At 47.5% G+C, this 18,096-nt stretch overlaps 1 protein-coding gene across 2 annotated transcripts in view; it reads right to left on the bottom strand.

The window, feature by feature from the left end:
- LOC130032437 (TRPM8 channel-associated factor 1) overlaps positions 1 to 15,686 on the bottom strand; it is a 37,924-nt gene extending 22,238 nt beyond the window's left edge. For both annotated transcript variants that reach the window (XM_056123990.1, XM_056123989.1), the window contains exons 1-2: positions 15,566 to 15,686; positions 3,341 to 3,974 (exon numbers count right to left, since the gene is read on the bottom strand). In XM_056123990.1, the coding sequence (XP_055979965.1) occupies positions 3,341 to 3,974; positions 15,566 to 15,569 (638 nt within the window). In that variant the 5' untranslated portion in view covers positions 15,570 to 15,686. The remainder of the gene's footprint in view (positions 1 to 3,340; positions 3,975 to 15,565) is intronic.
- Between the last annotated feature and the right edge of the window lie 2,410 nt (positions 15,687 to 18,096).

Genomic DNA, 18,096 nt, shown 5'->3' with positions numbered 1-18,096 from the left:
AGGTAAAAGGTAAAGGCCCTCAGGTTGATCGTCGATTTGCTCGAGCGGGCCCAGTAACGTCTCCATTGGAGACTTTTGTTGTTACTGTGTCTGGCATATCGAATACTCTCGGTAGCTTGCCGGGCTCTCCGAGAGGGGCAGAGGAATCGAACTCGGGTCGGCCATGTTGGCCGCGTGTAAGGCAGACGCCCTACCCGCTGTGCTATCGCTCCAGCCCTTTAAATATAATGCAAATAAAAAATAGGGAAGAGCAGAATTCAAAATATTATGTACTAGGCAGTGACAAGCTATGATCGGGTAAAATACCATGCAGAAATCAAGAGCTGTAAAATGGGTTCATGATAACGTTAAAAACTTTTTGAAGTGAAAATTCAAAACTAAGATGCTGCATTATTGGAAAAAGTAAATGAATATTCTATGAGGAAGAGTAACAGTTAAAAGTATTGACATAAATATGCTAAATATTGACATAATATGCTAAATATGTGCTTACATATGGATATATCTCAGATATTAGAAAGGAAAGAGAAATAAAGCAAACTCAGTAGTCAGAATTTTTTCAAATTTTCTGCTTATATGATAAAAAGGATCAATATGTTGCATGTATGTGGCTCTCTAATAAGATGAATATCTGAGTTATTTTCCTTTTAATATTCTTGCGTATGATGTGAGATAAAATATATATGTCTAATAATAAAATCTGATAGAAAGTTCAGGAAAAAAATGTCTTAAAGCAGTGCTCATCCACTGTTATTCCATGACCTAGAAGTCTATCAGTCACTGATATTTGACCTAATACATTTTCTATATATTTATATTTATGCAGCTAGTTGTATATTTTATTTAACAGAATTCTCTTTCCCCCAAATATCTTCTCCATGTTCTAGCATATTTCTAAAAGCATAATTTTAATGATTGTTTAAAAACTCCATAATTTATTGATCTGATGTAATCAACTGTATACAAAAAATGCTAACTGCATATCCTTATACATGAATTTGATTACATCTGATTATTTTTAATATCCTTATTAAAAATAGCTATTTTTAAGTTTACTAAGATTTCTTTCAGTGAGTAAAATTTTACTCAATTGCCGTACACAGTAATGAGTGTTGATAAATATATATTTTGGTAACTACTAACATATTGGGGAGCATAAGGATAACTCAATATTTATCTTTCTGCATTAAGTACTTGAGAGCTTATTGTAAGAAAGCTGTGGGGGGGAGGGGAGGATATGTTTCCTCTTCTACCTGCCCAAAGATTTAAGAAGCATTTATGCATATATATACACACACATAGGCACATCCCTGTTAGATGTATTTTATACACATATATATGAATGTCACATCTTTCTATTACACATTCATATACACAGATACACAACTCTCTTGCACCATTTACTTTTATTCCCTTACTTCATCTCAACCAATTAGCTCCAAATCCTAATAAGGTTGGCATCGTTAATTTCACAAGGCAGAAAATCTTCCTTCTGATAATATACAGGTAAAATTAGGATATACCTACTTGCAGAAGCAGCCAAGAGCTTGATGCAATCTTACCTAGCAAGCATTGCTACGATTACCTATTATGCACAGTAGGTTCATGTGCTTCCTTTAAGTGTGATTTTCCCTTAATGCTTAGGCTTCAGGTTAATTTCACACATACACGTGTACACACCACACACATACGCACGTGTGTGTGTGCCCACAGACACACACACACACAGACACACACACACACACACACAAGTTTCCTCCCAAGTTCAGATTCAGTGGTGAGAAATAATTCGTGTGCCAAACAAAAGAGGAGGTCCGGTTTGGTCAAGAACCATCTCTGAGGACAACTAAGGGGAATTAGGCTGTTAAGAAATAAGACTTGTAGCCTCGTCTTACCATCCTTCTGAGCAAAATCACTGGTAAGTGTGTTCAGTGTAAGATCACTTACTATGACTCTCAAGCACCATGCTTTCCTCATTGCACACATGAAGATGAAGACGTAGGTTCCAGAAGTTCCATGCCAAAGCAAGTCTGCGGTTCATGTTCATGCCCTATATGTCTCCACTGCCTCTGTTATGTCTTTCTCAGCCAACCCCACCTGACTCTCACCCCACTAGTCGTAAAGGTCAGTGCTCATTATCAAGGATGCTGAGTCTTCATCTCTGATACAGAGCAAGATGCGCTATGCTTTTTCCACTCCTGGTACTACTGTAGCTTCTAATCTCTCTCATCCAATCATCCATCCATCCAAATTAGACATCCATCAGCCGTTGGCCGAGCCAGGACTAGTCAGCTGTTTCCAGTGTCCTATGTCATGCCCAAGAACGGTTTGAAACAAATAAATGGGAAAACACTGTGAGAGAACTTTCAGGGTCGGCCCCAGACTCCACAATGGCACCAACAGCTGCCTCCTTCCTCCTCAATCACCTGGTCTTCTGAGCCCAGAAACAAAACCGCTTTCAGCCTCACAAATTTCGCAAACTACAACTTGTGCCATTCTTTCTGCTCTCTCAAACTTCTGCATCCTCTGACTTTTTGTTTATTTGGGATCAAACCCAGTGATGCTCATGACTTACTCCTGATTCTGTGCTCAGGAATCACGCCAGGCGGTACTCAGGAGACTATCTGGGGCGTAGGGGATCAAACCTGGATCGGCTATGTGCAAGGCAAGGGCTCTCCCCACTTTCCTCCTGTTCCAGCCCCCAGCATCCTGATTTCTGGCTTCTTTACTGATCCCATCTGGCTGGACACTTCAGAACTTTCCCCACAGCTCTTGAGACTTTACCTTAAGAGGTTCCTGTTGGAAATATACCTCGCCTTACAACCAAAAATGACCTTCTGAAAGTAACCTGTGATCTTCCCTTTGCATTAACAATGCTAACGCTTGGGCCTGCCAATATATTGCATTAAGCTAGATGCTAGGGAATGGGCTTGGGGGTTGATCCCCCATCCCTCAAAGAGCCAGATGCTTCTTAGTAATTCGGTCTAGTCTGAGCAGATAGCAGCAATGATGCTGATTTGGGATGGCTTCGTGCCTGGGTGCCATGTTCCCTCCTGGGTTTTGTTTGTTTGGTTGGTTTTTGCTTTTTTATGATTTTGGGGTCACACCCAGTGATGCTCAGGGGTTACTCCTGGCTCTGTACTCAGAAATCACTCCTGGCGGTGCTTGGGGGACCATATAGGATGCCAGGAATTGAACCCGGGTCAGCCACGTGCAAGACAAACGCCCCACCCACTGTACTATTGCTCTGTCCCTCCTCCTGGGTTTGAGAACAACTAGAGGACAAGCACCACGTGAACCAAGTGACCAGAGATCAACACCCCTGGGGCAAGGCACTCACCTAACCAGGACTGGGATCTTGGGCATCTTCTTGGACACTTTAAAGAAACTCGTGTCCCCTTTGTTATCGGTGAAGTACACGCCGGCCACGCTGGTCACCAGGTTGCCCGGAAACGTAAAGAGAACCCTCTCGTCGTCGCCCTGGTTGGCCCAGTCCCACGCCTGGCCGCCCACGAGCAAGCCGCCACCGCGTTTCATGAACTGGACCAACTTCTCCGTCATGGTTTCATGGTAGGCGTCGATGCAGTAAACCCCGAGGGAGTCGTTCACTTCTGACTCGATCTTCGCCTCCAAGCCGGCACCCTCGAGGATTTTGGCCAGGGGTGCCAGGGAAGGGTGCACCCCGATCGGAGCCCCAGCGGAGGAGCAGAGCCAGCCCACAGCATTGAGGAGAAAGGGCGAGAGCTGGGTCTCCACCAGGTAGTCCTCGTGGGACACCACCACCAGGCGGCCTCGGCCGTAGGACGAGGCCGCGATCAGCACCTGCCCCATGTCATTCACCATCACCGGGAAGGCCGCCTCGCCGATGAGCAGCAGCTCGCAGGGGGTGGCATCCTCGGGCACATCCCAGCTCGTCACTCCATTCATCAGGGCCTCAAAGGCAGCGGAGGGAGTGGCCATGGCTGGATCCGCTTCTGCAAAGAGCAAAGCAAAGATTCAGTCGGGGAGTCACGCGTGGACACATGAGGCAAGAGGGTCACCTTTGCCATCAGCTGAGACAATCTGCTGCCAGTCTCCAGATGAGACTGACCTGGTGAGCGGACCCAAGGACTCACCAACCCAAAGACCACGCTTGTACCCCAGCCTCCAAAACCCTTAGTGTCAACATCAAAGTGCTGGACACTTCCGTCACTGATGGGAACCAACAGAATTGACGGATCAGGGCACAAATGAGTCGCCAAGAGATGAGTTGGATATGAACGTGTTGGAAAGAGGGTCTTGAAGATGCCAGAAAGTTCAAAAGAGCACAGGCTGGACGCTACATGGTAGAGAAGAAGAGACAGAAATGGGAGAATTTTTTTTTTTTAATCTGAGCATTGTGGCTTACAAAACTATTATCAGGGTTTCAGAAAGCCAAGGTTGGGCTCCCAGATGCATCAACCATGTCAGCACCCCTCACCACTGTCCCTAAGGCTCCTGCCATCCCCCCAACCCAGAGCCCTGCACACACTCAACTCAGTTCTACTGGTAGTCTTTCAGCCTGTTACTGGCCACTGCTCATTCCCTTTAAATACTTCAATGATTTTGTGCTCCTCAGTAGGTGCTCAAATTGGATTACTATAGCTTTACAGAATAAAAAAGTCAGGAAAAAATTTTTTCCTATTTTCCCCTCCACCCTCACCCCACTCCTAGGGCTGTTTTGACTATTTGGGGAGTTTCCTTATTCCATGTTCCAAAGAATTCCATGGAATTTTCTTTCTTTCTTTCTTTCTTTCTTTCTTTCTTTCTTTCTTTTTAGGTTTTTGGGTGACACTTGGTGATGTTCAGATAACACCTGGCAGTGTTTGAGGGAATATTTGGAATGCCGCAAGATTGAACACAGGCTGGGAACATGCAAGGCAAGTGCCATATACTTCAAGTGCCTGTGTACTATCTCTCCAGACCATGTAAACAAGGATTACTCCAGGCTGTCATTAGGGATCACTCCTGGTGGGGTTCAGGGGACTAGACTACGTGGGGATCAAGCCCATACCTGCTGCATACAAGGCAAGCATCCTATTCACTGTCCTATCTCCCTATCCCCTAACGTCTTTTTCTGAGAAGTTATAGACTTGGTTAGTACCAGTCAGGACTTCAGGTTATTATTTTAAGTTACTAAGCTTGGTGTGTTACGATGCCGTTCCGATTGTGTCTGATACCACATGGGGGTATACATGGAATTTTGCTGGGAGCTGCATTTAGTCTGTACAGTGCTTTGGGTGTGGGATGGTCATTTTAACGTCGGTTCAGCCAAGAAACAAAGTCAGTTCAGCCAAAAAAACATGTTTCAAACATGTTCGTCAGTTCACAAACAAGAAACATGTTTCAAGTTTCTGTGTCTATTTTCTTAGTGTCTACAGTTTTCTTTGTGAAAATCTTTCACCTCTTTTCTTGATTCCCAGACACTTGACCTTTTTAAGTGCAAGTGCGAAAGGGAAAGCAAGAAAATTTCTGTTTTACCTACTTGCATATAGAAACACAATGAATTTCTGCATATTGATTCTGTGGCCTGCTTCTTTACAGTATAGGCTTTTCGTTCCTAGGAGTTTTTTGGTGGAGTTTTAGAGTTTACCACATATATTATGAGCAAATAGTGATATTTTAATTTCTTTTCTAATTTGGATCTCTTAATATTTTTCTTGGGAGCTGGAGCAATAGCACAGTGGTAGGGCGTTTGCCTTACAAGCGGCCAACATGGTCGAACCTAGTTCAATTCCTCCGCCCCTCTCGGAGAGCCCGGCAAGCTACCGAGAGTATCTCGCCCGCACGGCAGAGCCTGGCAAGCTCCCCGTGACGTATTCGATATGCCAAACACAGTAACAACAAAGTCTCCAATGGAGACATTACTGGGCCCGCTTGAACAAGTCGACGATCAACGGGAGGGCCTTTACCTTTTCTAATATTTTTCTTGCCTAACTTCTGTGGCAACAACTTCCAATTCTATGCTGAATAATCAGGTAAGAGTGTCTTTGCTTTGTGATGGATCTTAGAAAAAAGGCTTTCAGTTTTTCACTAGAATATGATGTTACGCGCGGGTCTGTGATACATAGTCTTAGTATCTTGAGCTAAATTCCTTCTAAGTCCATTTTGTTGAGTTTTTATCATAAAGGGACATTGTTTTTCATCTGTTTCTACTTATCTGATAACATGACTTTTATCTCTCCTTAAATCACTATGGTGTGTTACATTTATTGAGTTGCATATACTGAACCAACCTTGCATTCCTTAAGTGGGTTAATTCCCACTTGATCATAGCATAAGTTACTTTCAATATATTATTAAGTCTTGTTCACTAAGATTTTGTTGAGGATCTCTGTGTCTGTGTTCATCAGGGATAATGGTCTATAACTGTCCTTTTTAGGAATGTCTCTTCCTATTTGAGGTATCAGGGTAACATTGGGTTCAACTTGGGAGAATTCTTGTTTCTTCAATTTTCTGGGTGAGTCCTTAGGAAGTAGGCCCACCTTGAAGGTGTGGAAGCTTGTGATCAGTTGTGATCCTATCTGGGCCCGGTCTTTTATTTTGGGGGAGACTTTTGATTATTGTTCCAATCTCTGCGTGAGTAATTGGTGTGTTCTATTTCCTCCTGAATTTGTATTAGGAAGTTTTAGGATTCAAAACATTTGTCATTTTCTTCTAAGGTTCATCAACTCTGTGGCATAAAGTTGTGCAGAGTATTCTTGTATAATCATTTGCATTTCTGCATTACCTGTTGTAACTACAAAGAGGAGGATATTCTGAGAAAGTGTAAGCAGAGATTCAACAGGACCATCCCTGAACCTTGTGGGCCAACACCAGGCGCTAAGGGAGAGGCAGGAAAGAACCCAACCATCCCAACACCGAGCCTTGGAGCTGAGAGAGAGCGGGCAGCATGCTGTCCCCTCAACCTGCTCCCTCCTCTACCCCATTTCTTTCATCCTACAGCAGGGAAGGTGGAACTTCAGTCTGGAGAGCAAGGGGCCTCATAGAAGGTTCCTTGATTGCAGGCATGGGGGAGGGGAAGCGGAGTCCTGCTCCTCTAAGCCTCATGTCCACATCCCCAAGAAGCAGAAGTCGAAGGTGACAAGTTAGGAAATGACAGCAGAGTTCGACCCATGGAGACAGGAAGAGAAAGGAGTGTGTGTGTGTGTGTGTGTGTGTGTGTGTGTGTATGTGTGTGTGTGTAGATATTTTTTCCTTCTATTCCTTCGCCTCTAGCATCCCTGTCGGCACAGTCTGGAATCGGATTTTCCCCAGGAAACAGTTTCCCCAAGGACAGACATGTTTGCCTACTCAGAACCTCAGGACACCCCTGGTCTATCCTGCAAATTCAGGCCCTGAGGCCTTCGCCACTTTGAGCCGGTGAGCAGCAAAGCCCCAGCTTGTGTCCATCTCTGCAGCCCCTTAACCCACTGGCTTTCTGTTCTTCCCTCACTGCATTGGAAGATGCATCCCCAAAGTTTTCCTCTCAGCCGCTCATCTCTGTATTCCATTCCTTGGCCAAGACTGGACCAGCTTTAAGGGTAATAGTGGCCAGGGGATTCGGGCTCAGGTTCTTCTAATCTGTTGCTTGCTAAGTGAGGGCGAGCAGCCCGGCTGGGCCTTCATGTCCTCAGCAACCAAGTAAGGAGGACAGCATTGCTTTCCTGAAGATTAAAGAAATTACTGCAGATTAGGTGCCTTTCAATGTTTTATTAGCACAGCGGGAGGGCATTTGCCTTGCGTGCAGCCAGCCAGGTTCGATTCCTCTGCCCCTATCGGAGAGCCTAGCAAGCTACCGAGAGTATCTCGCCCGCATGGCAAAGCCTGACAAGCTACCCGTGACGTATTCAGTATACCAAACACAGTAACAACAAGTCTAAAAATGGAGATGTTACTGGGCCTGTTCGAGCAGATTGATGAACAACGGGAGGACAGTGACAGTGACCCATATATACAGCATGCATGAGCATATGCATGCTATAATTTAGGGGCTGGAGCAATAGTATTGCAGGTAGGGTGTTTGCCTTACATGTGGCTGACCCAGGTTCGATCCATATGGTCCCCTGAACACCGCCAGGAGTAATTCCTGAGTGCAGAGCCAGGAGTAACCCCTGAGCATTGGTGGTTGTGATCCAAAAAGCCAAATAAATAAATAAACAAACAATTTAGGTATATGCCTAACAGGAATTCTTCCAAAGAGGGGGGGGAAAAAACCCTCGCCTGATGTTAAGTTCTACAATGGATTAAGCATTTAAAGTTTTCCTATTTTGGATCTATATGAATTACTAGTATACTGAGATTTCAATGACCTCTATGACCCTTGAAAAAGTTCTTCCCCTCATGCTGATAAAACTAACAGACTCAAGACCCATAAGATCAGTTGTATGGGTTTCTGGATCTAAAGGCATTTTCTTTTTTTTTTTTTTAATCATTTTTTTTTATTAGTGAAACACCATGAGGTACAGTTATAGACTTATAAATTTTTGTTCTTGGGTTTCAGTTATACTATGATCAAGTACCCATCCCTCCACGAGTGCCCATCCTCCCCCACCACGGGTCCCAGCATCCCTCCCACCCCCCATCTCCCCCATCCCACCCTGTCTCTGTTCCCCCTTGTTCTCTCTCTCTTCTTTTGGGTACTGTGTTTTGCAAGAAAGGCATTGAGTGGCAATCATGTTTGGTCTATAGACTACTTTTAGCATGTCTCTACCACCCTGGGAAGGTCTTCACAACACCCTTCTAAAGGCATTTTCAATGTAGTCTTTCTCTTTCCAAACTAGCTTCTTCAGGGTGAATTACAGAGGCTGTGTCCCTATCAAGTAGAGATGGTGACATTGAACTCAGAGAAGTTTAAGGCTAGACAACCAGTCAACAAGTGGTTAACAGGAGCGGGTCCCTTCCCTGCTGTTCCTGGGGCTGACCACTGTGACACCCTCTCCCTTCTCTCTATGGTCCCCTGAGCACTGCCAAGAGTAATTCCTGAGTGCAGAGCCAGGAGTAACCCCTGAGTATTGCTGGGTGTGATCCAAAAAGCCAAATAAATAAATAATTTATGTATATGCCTAATAGGAATTCTTCCAAAGAGGAAAAAAATATAAAAAAAAAATCCCTCGCCCGATGTGAAGTTCTACAAACAATGATCTGTAGCCAGCTGGGCACAAGCCCTGCCAATGTCTCTCCTGGTTTCCAATCATCCTGTCATCCTGCCATTAACCTAGTTCATGCCCCCCGCCCCTACAATTCATTCAATGAAACTGACCTGGTTAAAACAACCTCAAGACTGCTCTTAGTTTTATTTTTCTATAGTGACAGGCCATTTGATTTTCAGAGAGAGAATCCTCTCTCCCCCAGCACCCAGGGCGTCACAGGGGAGAATCTTGGCCTCACTCTGGGGTGTCTAGCCTCCGTGACTTGCTGATCCTGCCAGATTCTCTCACCACCCGAACTCTCTGCCCTTTCTACATACTTGCTTACTCCCACGTGCCCTGCTTATTTTAAATGTTCTTTCTCTCCTTTTCCTCCTCTTCCATCTTTCTACGGCAATCCGGACCTTCTAAGGAAAACTACTGACATCAGGGGAATTTAAAATGCCCATGGCGGGTGGAGGGGGGGGGTTGGAGCAATAGCACAGCGGGTAGGGAGTTTGCCTTGCATGTGGCCGAGCCGGGTTCGAGTCCCAGCATCCCATATGGTCCCCCGAGCACCTCCAGGAGTGATTCCTGAGTGCAAAGCCAGGAGTAACCCCTGAGCATCGCCGGGTGTGACCCAAAAAGCAAAATAAATAAATAAAATAAAATAAGATGCCCATCTGTCCAAGAAAGTATGCTCAACTTCACTAATTAGACAGATGTGTATGATCCTTAAGATTCAGGGTGGAAAAGGAGGCCGAGAAGGATAAAGAGAAGGAAGAGAAGGTGAAAACCATGACAGGTAATGATTTCCAATGTCCTCCACGACATGGGGCGACCATCCCAATCTGCTGGGGGAACTGACCATGGCAACTCAACTTAACAGCTCCTCATTCTCCGAGTAGCCATTGCTCTTCTTACCTTCCCCAGAGAAATAATAGCTCAGGGTAAAGAGGCCTGCCTGCCAAGGCTCATGGCTGTACAAAGCTACCAATGCGGACAGACAAATTCAAACTGGAAATCAAGGGAGGGGCTGGAGTAATAGTAATAGTGGCTAGGGCGTTTGCCTTGCATGCAGCCGACCTAGGTTCGATCCCCGGCATCCCAGATGGTCCCCCAAGCACTGCCAGGAGTAACTGCTGAGTGCAGAGCCAGGAGTAACCCTTGAGCATCTCTGGGTGTGATCCCCCTCCAAAACAACAAACAAACAAATAAACACAAAAGAGTTTGTTTTAAACTGGAAATCAAGATAAATGGCAAGGAAATTCCCTGAACCATGCTTAATTTTGTGAGTGGGGAATCTCTAAACCAAAGGTCATACGGTTCTGATTTCCACATACCCCTGGTCCCTCCGGGCCTCCTTTACCCAATAAAGGAGGGTACCAGCCAACCAGCCAGTCTTTATATCCATTCTACAAAAAGAGCTTCTGGCTGGACTCCCCATCTCTGAGCTGTGCGAGGTTGAGACTCTGAATGCATCCAAGGCAGGGGAGTCACACTTCCTTCTCAAAACTGCATTATCTACAGAGGAAGGGGTTATTGGGGTGACGTGACAGAGTCTTGGGCAGAGAGCCTTGCAGATTTGAAAAGGGGGTTGAGGGATTTGCTTGTCCCCTGGGTCTCCTCCTCCTTCTGCCTTCTACCTGCTGGGCTGGGGTGGGGCCGATGTTTGCAGGGGCGGGGGTGTGTGCCCAGGAACAGCTAGGATGGTGTCAGTCTAGGCTGGCTACTAATGTTGCCACCAGACAACTCCAGGGAAAACTGAACCAATCCTGTTCTGCGCAGGCAGTTGAGTGGTCAAGGCTGAGTGGAAACTATTTTGCCCCGACCTAGAAGAATGTCAAAGATTTGTGTATGTGTTCTTTTTGTTTGTTTTTGGAAAGGGGATGGTGGACGGAGGTGTTTACTCTTCTAATTTGGAGAGAGGGCCACTGTAGTGGGGGCATTCCCAGAATGCCTTGTCCTTAATCCCTGTTGCGACACCCCAGCGTTCTCCCACCTTCTTGGCTTTCCACTCCCTGCCTCCCCTCCCCACTCCGCTTCTGGCCTGTCTAGAACTCGAAGCCCCTAAAAATAAGAGGTATGCCGGACACATCAGGAAAAGAGGAAGTGAGGCAAGGGTGAGAGAGAAAGAGAGAAGTGGGGGAGGGAGAGAAAGGGGAGTGAGATGAGGGGGAGGGGGGGGAGGGGGAGGGGGAGGGAGGGGGAGAGAAGGGACCACCCGACCACTAATGGGCTGTCCTCTGAAGAGGAATGGAAGGGAAGGACAGGTAGGCAGCAAACCTATCGTGGAAACGGAGTCACTCGCTCCATTATAGTTTGATTTCAAATCCTCCTAACAGAGTCTGGAATTAGGGGATACATTTCATTCCTCATGAGAATGGGTGTGGAGGTAGTGACGGATGTGGGATGGAGTGCAAATCTGGGTTCATTACTTCAGCAAGGGCCGGAGCCATAGCATAGTGGGTAGGGCTTTTACTCTGTATGCAGCCAACCTGGGTTCGATTCCTCTACCCCTCTTGGAGGGCCCGGCAAGCTACCGAGAGTATCCCGCCCTCATGGCAGAGCCTGGCAAGCTACCCGTGACGTAATCGATATGCCAAAAACAGTAACAATAAGTCTCACAACGGAGATGTTACCGGTAGATGCTGGAGCAAATCGATGAACAACGGGAGGAGAGTCCTACAGGACAGTGCTACTTCAGCAAAGAGTTGCTGTTACTTTGAAAAGTAATGTCGCAGACCCCCAACTCCACTGGTCATCTCCCTTTTTTTAAGGGTACCTAGTTTCTATTTCCTTATTCATCCTTTCCAAAGATTGGACGAAACCAAAGTTCAGTCAGCTCCCTGATTTGTCCTTCACAAGGACTGAGTGAGTAATGCAGGGAAACGATACAAGCTGCAAAAACTTCTATTGAAAAAATTAAACTCCCATGAACCTACCACCTTTCTTTAAAAACATACCACTGTCTAGACCTTTGAAAGCCCCTGCTGGCTTAAATAATCCATCTCCCACCCCCTTAAAAGTAAACATGACCCCAAACTTTGCTCCTAGTCCCCTATTTCCACATGACTAGATTCCTTTCTCTCTCTTTCTTTCTCTCTCTTTCTTTCTTTCCTTCCCTTCCTCTCCTCTTTCTTTCTCGTTTTATTTTCCTTCCTTCTTTCCTTCATTCCTCCTTTCTTTCGTTCTTTCATTCTTCCCTTTCCTTCCCTTTCCTTCCCTTCCTCTTCTTTCTTTCCTTCCTTCCTTCCTTCCTTCCTTCCTTCCTTCCTTCCTTCCTTCCTTCCTCCCTCCCTCCCTCCCTCTCTTTCCTTTCTTTCTCCAAGTAAAACGCTTTCAAGAAATTTACTTAAAAATGTGATGGGGGAGGAAGGGGGAGAGAGACTGTGTTCGAGGCAGAACACGCGTTTCTCCTTAATTCCCGAGTTTCCGTGGAGGGGTCTCCGGGGCCCCTCGCTCTCTGATCACTCCTCCCACGAGTGAGCGCCGGGAGCAGTGGCGTGGAGGGGCGCAGGCCCCAGACTCAGTGGACCTGGGAAATGTAGTACTCGAGGAAAAGGCGAAAATCCAGGAGCGGCCTCTCCCCGCCTCCGGCTCAGCCCACCCCAAGATTAAGTCAAAGCCAAACCCAGGCTCGACGTGCCAAGGCCGGCGGTCACCCGCCGGGTTCCCCTCCTCTCCCCTGTCCCCTCCAGCCCTCTTCCCCCCTCTCCCCTGTCCCCTCCAGCCCTCCCCTCGGGCCACGCTCTCCTCCCCAGCCCCGAGCCAGTCTGCAAAGAGCAAGTCCGTGATGTCAGAGGCGGGGTGGCAGGGGGCTGGGGGAGCGCAGGCCAGCAGGGGGAGGAGGGGAGCGGGGCGGGCTTGGCAGGGAACTGAGCGCCAGCTGGCAGTCGGGTCTGGGTTGGGTGGGGGGTGCCCAGGCCCGGGGACTCTCTGGCACAAGTCTCGGGGGTTCCCCTCACGCGTGCACAGGCACACACCCACTCACGTACACACCCACGTACACACACACACACACACGTCTCCAGGGGACTCAGGACAAGTAGGCGGGTGGTCTCAGTCCCAGAGATGCTGTTTGCAAAGACCAAAGGGCATCAGGGCAGGGGGGATACTGGGGGAGGGGGGTGGGAAGTGGCTCGCTGCAGGCAGGCGTTTCTCTAAGGTCAGTTCTGCAAGTAAACTCGACGCCACAAAGCCCGCAAAGGAACCTCAAAAACGTGGAGAAGCAGAGCGGCCAGGGGCTGGGCAGAGCCCGGGAGGGTGCCCGGAGCGGGGAACCTGCGGGAAAAGGTGCCTACACCTCAGTGGGCTCTGCAATCGGCGCCCCCCAGCGCCGTCCCCATCCCCCTTCCCCGCCTTGGGTCGAGCCTGTGAGAAGATGGGGACTACCACTCACCAGGTTTGTCCAGACTCTGGCAAGGGGCAGCCCGAAAGGCCCAGCTGGGCGCAGACAGGGCGCGAGATCCTGAGATCCTCGGGAATGGGCTTCCCTGCAGCGGTGGAGCGCGGGGCGGGGCCTAGCGCGGGGCGGGGCCTGGCTCTCGGGGGCGGGGACTCCCGAGTGTCTCCGCCCACTCACCCCCCTGAAACTGGTGTCAGGGGAGGGGCCTGGCGCGCAGGGGCGGGGCTTCACAGGAGACTCCGCCCATTTCCTCCAGGCAGCGGCAGGGGCGGGGCTTGGCCCCGGACAGCGCTTCTTTGTGTGGCCAGCCCCCTGGGCTCGGCCTGGCCTGGGACCCCAGTCCTGGCAGAGTGGACAGCCGTTTACTGAAAGGCCTCAACTTTACTTGACTCGTCGGGGCCAACTCGGGCACGCATTCCCGGGAACGTCTCGCGATTCTCAGTTGCAGGAGCTAAGAGTCCCGGGAGAGGCGTGCTTGGTGTGTATTGCCCCATGGGGAAACGCAAAGGCAGGAATCCTTGAAAATGCTTTCCTCCTCCGGACGGGAGGTATACCTGACCCTTTTAAGTTGATCCTGAGGAATAGTGGGGGCTAGGTAACTTTTCCAAGCGTGCTACAAAGTTAAATGTCACTTCTGAGTGTTAAACCAAAGAATGTCTCTAGCAAATCTGGGCTAAAGCTGATCCATCAGCATCCATTCCATTTTTTTTTTCTCTAGTCCTTCCTGATAACCAGTTGGCAGCAGCTCCTTCTCTGCCCACGAATGTCCCGATCCTACACTTATGGAGATTCTGCCTCCCTGCGCTGGTCCATTTGCAGCCTGTGACAGGCAGCCAGTGAAGTAGTGGGGAACTCAGCGGGTCACCAGAAGGCCTGGATTCAGATCCCTGGCCACCCTCCATGGGCTGAGTGGCTCAGGAAGCCTGACCTAAGGCCTCTCTGTGCCTCTTTTATTAGCTGTAAAACGAGGAGGATCAAATAAGAACCTGTCTGAGGGTCTACCTGAGGGGACTCAATCCTTATAAGGTTCTTCGATCCATGCCTGGGACACAATAAAACTATGGATGTTTGTTGAATAACAAAAAATATTCGGGATGCTCTAAAGCCCAATATTTCATGCTTGGGAAATTGGGTGACTTTTAGCCCTGACTTTGGTTTGGGTCCAAGCCCATGGCCTATTTCTTCTCTCCATCTCTTTCCGACCCCTTTCAGCCCACCAGTAATCTGAACAGGAGGGCAGGTGGGAAGGTGAGCTCAGCGGTTGGGGTCACACAGGGGAGACTTGGGGAACGCTAAGAGGACTTGAATTCAGGATCCTTCAAGGATCAATGATCAGTCCTCTATGTTCTCCTGAACTCAGGGTTTTCAACTAACGGACAAGGTCTGCTTGTAAAGCCCTTTGGGGTATGAAATGTCAGGAGTAACACAGGTTAGAACCGTATGATACCGTTTCACACACACATATACTTTGAAACAAAAACACTGCATCTACATGTTAATTGTTGACAATAAGGTAATAATAATAATAGTAATAGTAATATACACAAAAAAGGTACAACCTAACTTACCTCTGAGGATAGGGCTGCTAGAGTCCTGTTCTGCTTCTTAGAAGACACACACACACACACACACACACACACACACGAAGAGGACAGAGAAAACTAAGGCAACAGGGTGAAAATGACACCATCTGAAAAAAATAAATCTGTTATTTTCTGTACGTGGTTTGCAGCTTTAAACTATTCTCTCGTGAAAAACGTTGTACAGGACCCAAGAAATGCCTGGGAAACACCAGGCTTCTGCCGCTGAGGTTCCTGGGGAGGAAATGCACCGGGGAGGGACCCGAGCAAGCGCGGGGCAGCCCCGGAGAGAGGCACCGGGAGTGGCCGGCTGCTGCCCTAGGCCTCTAGCTCCTGGGGCCCCCCAGCCCGTCCTCTCCTCTCCGGCTCCCGCTCCCGCTCCGGGGGGCGGCGCGATTGCAGGGGACCCAGTCCAGCTCGGCTTCCCGAACCCATCTTCGGACCAGACTCACCCATTGTCCACACCGGCTACTTCGGAGAGGGACGAGACTCCTCTGCAGAGATGCGACAAGGAGTCTGGGCGACAGCCTGGGGACTTGGAAATTAGGGGAGGCAGCGGTGGGAGGTGCCTGCCTGCGTGTGTCCCGGGGAGGGGGCAGGGGTGGGTGGGAGTCGGGGCGGTGCTGATGGGGCGTGGGGTGTAGAGGATCCCTGCGGGGCTGCTGATTGGCTGCCCGGTGGTGGGGGCGGAGCCTGGCCGGCCAGCCCGGACCAGGAGGCCCTGCTTTGTGTCAGTTTCAGCAAGGGGATGTGGGACCCAAATCCTGGATAGACTCCGGTCACCCTGGCGGGGAATGCGGTCAGAAAACAAACCAGGAAGCCTAGTTCTCAAAAGAACGGTGCCAATGATAGCTTTTTTAAAATCTAAAATAATATTTAACCATTACATAGATGAGTTAGATGTTTAAGTTAGATTTTATATATATATATATATATTTTTTTCCAATTTATAGGGGGTTTGTTAGGCCACACATAACATTACTCAGGCTTCACTTCTGACAGCACTTATTGGACCGTGTAGTCAAACTGGGGCTCTCTGTGTGTTCCCTGTTAATTTATATTAAATAATTCCTATTTATAATTTACATATTTACAAGACATTCAACATGGTCCTGTGACTGCGAGTTTATTTGTATGAAAAAACATTCACAGCATATTTGAATAGTTACAAAAACAAACCAAAACGGAAGACATATCAAATGATTAGTTACTTCAGGCAAGAAAAAAATGTAGACTACTTGTTGGTAATTCTCTCTACCTCCATATGCTTCACTTTTAATAGTCATATGGATTATTTCATGATAAAAATAGAGTTCATCCACTAAAAGAGGGATAAAATGTTCCTGCTGAAACAGTTGGCAGAGATCCCTCCATAAGTACGACCTCTCCAATACGTGGGTTTCTTTTGTTGTTGTTAAATACGTTTTTTTTTTAAAAAATTTTTTTTTGAGGCACCACGGTTTACAGCAATGTTCATGGTAGCATGCAGTGTTCCTGAACATTGTTCCTAGTCCCGGCTGAATTTTAACAAAGTGAGTCATGGGACCTAATGTTTGCCCGCCGGACTTCTCTGTCAGGATCTGACTTTCTGTCCAATGGCTCTTGCTTTGCTTGATCTATGTCTGTTTCTCCAGCACGGCCAGCTCAGCGTTAGAAAGCCACTTGTGCCTTTTAATGGAGGACCCTTAAGTCTGCAAGATTCTCAGTACATGCTCCCGTTTCCTTACTGCTGGCCCTGATTGATCAGATCTCTAAGATGAGGGGATCTCCAGCCCAAACACTGGTGGAGGGAAAAGGATACCACCTCCAACTCTTTAGGAGGAGACCATGGTAAGCCTCCACCACCATGGGAAACTGCAACCAGACTGGAATTTCACAGCAATGTGGGTGCTGTGGCAAGGGGACCAGTGAGGGCACCATGCCTTGGCTTTTGCTTCAGTTTCATAACAACTCCCCAAACAAAGATAAGCATCAATCAAGAGTCGTATTTTATTCTTTGGATTCTGCACTTTCTGCAGCCATAACCAGATGTTTCATACTGTCCCCTTGATGCATGGGTTGACAAGGGAGATAAATGAGGGGGGAGGGAAGGTGGTCCTAGCATCATTCCTCAACAGAGCATGGTGGAGAAAGCCGGTCCGTGACAATTTCATGGAGGTCAGGCACTTGCCTTGCCTGTAACTGGCCCTGCTTTCTGTTCCCAGCACAGAAGCAAGATCTCCTAGACACAGAATAAGTACCCTGGAGTGTGGCCTACACCCCTTCAAAAGTGCAGTTACCTTCATTGTAAGTTTTCTTCTCTAAATTTTTTAATGCTCTTTCAGTTTCCTCTTCTAAGTACACCTTTGGTTTTGTTCTGGGGCCACCCGTTGGTGCTCAGAGTTTACTCCTGGCTCTGTGCTCTGGGCTCACTCCCTGCAGGCATGGGGGACCATATGCGGTGCTGGGAATAGAACCTGGGTCTGCCGCATGAAAGGCAAAAGCCCTATCCACAGTACTATTGCTCCAGCCTCTCTTCTAAGTAGTTTTGCTCCATTTTTATATTGCACCAAATTTCAGTTTGCTCTATCCTTTCTGTTTCAGATGCTACATTGCCAGTTTATTTTTTTTATTTTGCCATTTTGATTGAAGCACCAGCATTTACAATAATGTTTAATCAAACTTGTCATGCAGACATCATGCTAACGTCACATCCATCAACTGGAGTGTCCTCTTCCCCCCAAAAGTGTTCATTTTAAATTCTAATTTTTTGCTCATGTCTACTTCCTGGAGTTTCTCTTTACAGCTTCTGTCCTAAGGAATGGAAACTAGCTTGGAAATCCTGAAGTCACTTTTGACATATTGTGTCCTATAACTATCCAGCAACATAGGAATGAATGACCAATTTATTAAAACCCTATACCTCAAAACATTTTACAGTCCATTAAAAAGGGCAAACTTGTCCTATCCTGGAGAATACTCTTTATCTTCAATAAAAAATTTA

The sequence above is a fragment of the Sorex fumeus genome, unplaced genomic scaffold, assembly GCF_029834395.1.
Source record: "Sorex fumeus unplaced genomic scaffold, SorFum_2.1 ptg000048l, whole genome shotgun sequence".
NCBI classification, from domain to species: Eukaryota; Metazoa; Chordata; class Mammalia; order Eulipotyphla; family Soricidae; genus Sorex; species Sorex fumeus.
The sequence above is the reverse complement of the archived record's forward strand: the minus strand, read 5'-3'. Positions and strand labels throughout refer to the sequence as shown.